The sequence below is a fragment of the Corvus brachyrhynchos genome, unplaced genomic scaffold, assembly GCF_000691975.1.
Source record: "Corvus brachyrhynchos isolate BGI_N302 unplaced genomic scaffold, ASM69197v1 scaffold115, whole genome shotgun sequence".
NCBI classification, from domain to species: Eukaryota; Metazoa; Chordata; class Aves; order Passeriformes; family Corvidae; genus Corvus; species Corvus brachyrhynchos.
In genome coordinates this window covers 20,629,042-20,634,883 of record NW_008239553.1, presented here as the reverse complement: position 1 = coordinate 20,634,883, position 5,842 = coordinate 20,629,042, and the positions used below count along the sequence as shown (strand labels likewise).

General features: G+C 42.7%; 1 protein-coding gene across 2 annotated transcripts in view; it reads left to right on the top strand.

Annotated features, from left to right (window-relative positions):
* Positions 1–2,323: 2,323 nt before the first annotated feature.
* Positions 2,324–5,842, top strand: part of EGLN3 (egl-9 family hypoxia inducible factor 3) — a 25,624-nt gene continuing 22,105 nt past the window's right edge. The window contains exons 1-2 of one of the 2 annotated variants that reach the window (XM_017742199.1): positions 2,324–2,328; positions 3,158–3,164. Coding sequence is in view for 1 of the 2 variants with exons in the window: in XM_017742197.1 (XP_017597686.1) it covers positions 2,792–2,809 (18 nt within the window). In the remaining variant the exon portion in view is untranslated. Of the gene's footprint in view, positions 2,329–2,776; positions 2,810–3,157; positions 3,165–5,842 lie in introns of those variants that run through there. The other variant, XM_017742197.1, reaches the window with a different exon arrangement.

Below are 5,842 nucleotides of genomic sequence, written 5' to 3'. Positions count from 1 at the left end.
GTCCTTTGCTTTTTCCCCTCTGTGACACCAGCCATCACTTCGCAGTCGTCCCAGGGGCTTCTCGCGGTGGGGCTGGAGTCGGCTGCATCCCGATGCTGCTTGCGCGCACCCGAGGTGCGGACAGGGTGGACCTGTGCGGGGCGTACCCCACCGCCTAACACTGTCTGCGTTTCGGGGGGAGCAAGCTCTCCAGCCCCTTCCTGCGAATGTACCTGTCTCTGATCCGATTATTTGGATGTTTTCGCCGATGTAGAAGTAGTATCCTAAATAGTTTCGAGGTTCCAACTCATGCCGCCTCCCTACCGATGAAGAGGTTATCGTTACTGCGTTGGGTATGCAGAAAATACGGGATGCTCAGTTTAAATACAGCAAACTTGTGTTTTAAAGAGAAAAGTTGTTTTTTTTCTAGGCTTTCTCAGAAGTGGAGGGGACAGTTGTATTATAGGACACTTGTATTATTGGTTTCTTTCCCAATGAAGTTTATTTGCACTTACAATGCCATTAGTTTGGGACAACTTGTCTTTTCTTTCCTTGTCTGTTTTGCTATGGCAAAGTGAGCTAGCTTGGAACTAAGTTTACTTCGTTGTCCTGAATGCTGAAAACATCCTTATTTCTTTGTTTCTGACTTGAATTCTGTAATACATAGTATGTTTTCAAAAGGTCCACTGCTTTTAGAGATGCCAGAAACAAAAACAACGAAACTTTAAAAAAATGACAGTAGGGAGGAGTTAGGGATTTTTCTTGATCCTAACTTGCACTTGGACTAAGGGCACGTGTGAGTGGTACTGAGATTCCCCCCTGAAAAATGAAGGAGAAAGTACAGGGATGTTTACCAGTTGCTTGGGAACACACTGAAACCTGTGCTTGCACCCCTGCACATTACACACAGTAGTGGGAATAATAAAAGGCTAAAACATTGTTCCGGTGTTTAGCTCTGCTGAATTACTGATCATCAATTCGGTTGAAGCTTGGGTAGATATGTTTTAAAATGTGGGTAGACTGGATTTCAGTTGTTCCTGTTGAGAGCCTGGTATTACGATGTATAAATAACCATCCTGCTTTGGCACACCTTTAAGGTCATCCTCATCCTTTCTGTAGGTGACTTCTGTTTACCTGTTTACTGCTGAAAGTGCATTTATGGCTAAGAGGGCGTGTGTAGGGGTGGATATTGAGGGGGGTTACTTAAAAGTTGAATTGGAGTGAAAGGAGGCTGTTCAGCCTTTTTACAAGGTATTTGGAAAACAAATCAGCTGGATGAATGAAGGCTGTTGGCACTGGCTGGGAAGAAGGGTCTTTTGGGGAGTGACTTTGGGTTGTAGAGATGATTTTAAAACAGAATTGTGGTGTTTTTGAAGTAATTTTTGTACAAATGGTAATAAAAAACAGGACAGAACATGTTTTACAAATAGACACCAAGCTACTTGCTGTAAAGAGAGACTTCTGGCTCTTGTGCTTTAATGTGAAAGTTGTCAGACTCCAAACAGCCCATGGAAGTGCTAAACAACAGTCCAGGACTGAAAGGGACTCAATATCATTTGTAAAACTAAATGCAGAGAAATTTTCATCAGTTGTTAATAGTAACCAGTCCCCTTGTTATAATAATAAGTACCATGGATATGTGAGGCCCTGGAATAGCAACTGCTGTCTGTAACTGAGATGTGGAATGCCTTCAGTATTCCTGTGACTAACAACTGACTACTACAGTACTTGCACGTTCCCATGTCGGTTTAAGACATTTCTCTTCCACCATTCAACCTTTCTGTTCTGCTTATCGTCTGAAGTCTTATGAATGCATACACACAAATCCTAAATTTAAATTCAGCGTATTTTTATTTTATCTGACAGATTAAACATGTAAATGCCCACAAAACTTTCACAGCTTAACATTTGTAGGGATGTGGGGTGTTCATGGGCAACTGGACCAGAACTTCTTTGTGGGATGTGTGCTGTTGTAATTTGTTGTTTTGGTATATAGATATCAGCCCATCATTATTTAAAGGTTTATACTTTTAAATAAGTAGTATGACTTTAATTTTCAGTCTAAGTGTTGGAAGAGGGGGAGAGATTTGCTTAGTAAATTATGTCAGATTATGTCAGTTTAGTGTGAAGTGCTTCATATTTTTGTAGCTACACAAACATAAGAAGACATGAACAACTTTTGTCCAATAAAGGAAATTTTCCTTATAGCTAAATGAGAGAAACAAGTCAGTTAGGATTGTGATGTTTCCAAATTAATTTCTAGAGCAGTTCATGACAGTTAAGGTTGCATCAAAGAGAATGGACAGAAGTAAAGTTTTCAAGGGTACTGTATATTCAGAGGAGCTGCTGGTTGCCTTTTGAGGGCTGATCATGAAATGTAACCTTTTGTCTTTGCAGACCAGTGATACAAATCTATCTTTGGTGCAAGTTATATTTTAAAACACTAGCTGGTTAAATGATAGAAACATAGTTAAAGGCTGTCGGACCCAATGCACTGCGTGTTGGCTTTTGCATTTTCCTCAACTACTCTCCATTTTCTAGTAAGATAATACAATGGTTCCCCTTTTCTAGTAGGTAAACGGCTAAGGGCATCACTGAGGCATAATTGACCAAAGTTCAGTTCTCTCCTCAGAGTGAGAAGATTGATGTCCTTGTGCAGAGAGATGTTCTGACCTGAGGACAGAAGTCACTCTGTTTTAGAGGACCTGTCACTACTCTGCTGGAACTTTACTTGGTGGAGAAAAGCTGCTGGGTCCGAAGCAAAGCTGCAGCTTGGTCTGTGAGGCCAGTCACCCAGAGTGCCCTCTGGATCATGCTCCAAGGACTGCAGGTGAAAGGGTGATGTGCTGCAACTTCTGACTCCTCAGGTCCCAAAGTTCCTTCTTGGGGTTAACTGGCATTTGCAGGGCCTTGAGGGGGGGCCCTGTAGAAAAACACTGGACTATAAATAAGTAAAAGCAGTAACTTTTTTTAAGGCAAGAAAGCATTCCGGAGGGGAAACCCCATTTTGGAAATTTCTCCTTCAAGACCTGAGAAATGTTTTGGTGGTGGGTGGAGTGTCTTTGGAGTGGTTTTTTTTTGTTTGTTTGTTTGTTTTTTTTTTTTTTTTAAGACTCTGCAGAGCCTGGGGGATCTTGGAAGTCCCTGATGTGAGGAGGCAGGGTACAGAGTATGGCAGGAACCAGGTTGGCTGGCTGGTTGTGGAAATGTAAAAGTTGTGTTGAAAGGTAAAAGTTGTGTTTGCAATGGGGTGTCTGGGTAACTCATCTGCTGCTAAGAGGCTGTGGTATTCCCCTCTTCTCATTTTGCCTCTGCTGGAGAAGGGCAGCTCTCCCTGTGGCTGGGCAGGGTCCCAGAGCAATGCCGTCAGTGCCTGCTGCCCTGGGCTACCTCAGCTGAGTCAGCACTTGACCTGCTGCCAGTGGCTGCGTTGGTCCTCACGGCGAGGGGTGGAAGGTACTTTGAACTGGTGTGGCTGCACTCTGAGTGGACTCTGCACCTCATCATGACAGCAGCATGTCCTGATCTGAGTCACAAATACCATCTTGGGTACCACCAAGGGCTGAAATCCATGTCAAGGCTCCCACTGGGGACTTTGAGCTCATCTTGCACCTGCTGGACCCCAGTGAGTCCTGCTGGTTAGAAAATAAAGCAAGAATATATAATCTTAAGAGCTGCTCTGTGTTGAAGGAAGCTCGTGACTGATGTTTTCAGCTCAGAACAGAACTGCTTGCGTTCAGTGTCAAGTATATGGCCTGAAGTGGAAAAAAAAAAAGAAAGTGTTTTCAATGTGAGATTAGTTAATTTAGAAGTCCCTGTGGGATGTGAACCTTCTCAAAAACTTGCTTCCTCTGCTTGTTGCCACAGCACCACCCTGCTCATCCCACCCCGGTAGACCCTCTCTGATGGTCACAGGAGAAGTAGGTCTTTTGTGGTGACAGTTCATAGCTAGTGAGTGTTTGCTGGAAACCAGATTGGGTTCTTCTGCCTATCACATGATGGGGTGTTCCTAGGTAGGTTTTGAAGCATGGTCTGCCTAGCAGGTTGTTACCAAGATTTCTGTTCCTGAGGATTGAAGAAATGGATGAGCTGTCACAGGAGTAGTTTTACAAAGTCCTTCATAACTCAGGTAATGAGGTAAGGTGTTTTTGCACTTATATATGAAGAAAGAAAAGTGCTGTTCTATAACATTCAAATTCTATCCTTTGCAATTAAAACACAGTGAAATGCTGAATTTTCTGACTTGAGGCACAGACTTGAAGCATGGGATCACACAAAACCATAGCTATAGTAGGCTGAGGAGCAATACTTCCTCTTGAGATATACTGGTTTACTGTATGTTACAAAGTATTTTTGATACTTGGGTAGCAACATGCCTTGCAATTAGTTTACAATGGGAGGTCTGTTGAATACCACCATCCAGAAGAAATATGCATAATTTCTTCTAATCAAATGCACATGTTCTGGCATAATGTATAAGTTCAAATCTGTTCTTCTGGCCAGCTGCCGGCAGAGTCCAGAGCCACTGGAACTGTAAATACAACAACAAAAAAAGTTTTATGATATGAGACTGAAGAATTCAGCATTGGCACAGATCCTAGTGTGGTTGCTTTGGCTCAGTGTCAAAGCTGATGTTTATATCTGTGTTTGTCAAGCAAGATTAGTTAGCCTGGTTAATTATACACAGGAATGTATAATTTTTACTTGACAATCAGATGAGTATAAACTTGGGCATATTAACACTTGTTTTTGTTCTTCATCAAATTATTCTCAATGACTTTTGAAACTTTCAAAATAACTACTTCTCTGAAAGAGGCACTTGGAGAATCTTTTGGATTAATTCTTCTTTCAGCAGGGACAGGGTATTGGAGAAATGGATCAATATTTTGCAGACAGTGATGCACATATCTGTAAGTGGGTTCAGAAGCATGGGAAGCCTCTAGGGAATGGTGTTTGAATTAATACTCAGGTGTTGAAGTTGCAAGCAGCTTGAATTCAGTACCTGTTATATATCGTCACTCTTAAAAGTGTGACTAGCGCACTGGCAAACTTATTTCATGGTAGGCAGTGGCAAAAACATGCTGCCTTCAGTGTGTGTTACACCAGAGCCTTTGGCAGTCAGGTGGCTTCTCTTGGTCCTCCTTTCCTGCTCTTGCCAGAGGAGAAGTCTATATCCACCCAGTGACCTTTATCACACTGTGTATATCACAACAGGAGCCTGTCCATGTGCTTTACAGCCACAGTCCCAGAGGAAGGCAGAAGGTGATCAGTCCTATAACTGAAGGGAAATGTCAGTGCACTCAGGCAATGTAAAGATATGAATGGTCTGTTTATCCTGAGTTTGTGCATGTGTTAGTGACATCAGGGCAATTTTTTTTTTTTTTTTTTTTGTTTTCTGTAGTTTCACAGTCCAGCAGTTCTTCGTGAGTCTTGCTAGACTCTGGTGTTACACAGTGGTGGCAAAGCAGTGAAGTTTTTCACAATCTCTCCTATACTGGTCATGCATTTTCTGCAGCAACTCCTTATTCATTGCCATGCCTGCTCTGGTAGCAGTCCTTGCTGGTACCATATCAGGTCTTAAAGCCAGGGAGTTGCAGAGGTTGCCTTATGGTGTGCTGGCCAATAGCCTGATCACTTGCAAGCCCTAAATAAGTATGTGCCTCTCAGTTTGCTTTTATATGAGGACTCATTGCTCCCTGAATGCTGGTGTAACTGTAATACAGGTGGCATTAAAGCCTCTGTGTATGGGGAGTGTTTGTCCTTTGGACTCCTGGGGGTGTGTGTGCTGCATTGCAAGGTGCAGTATCCTTGGGAAAGCACTGGGGAAATGACAAGATTCAGAGTTCAGTGCCCTGTCCTGCTG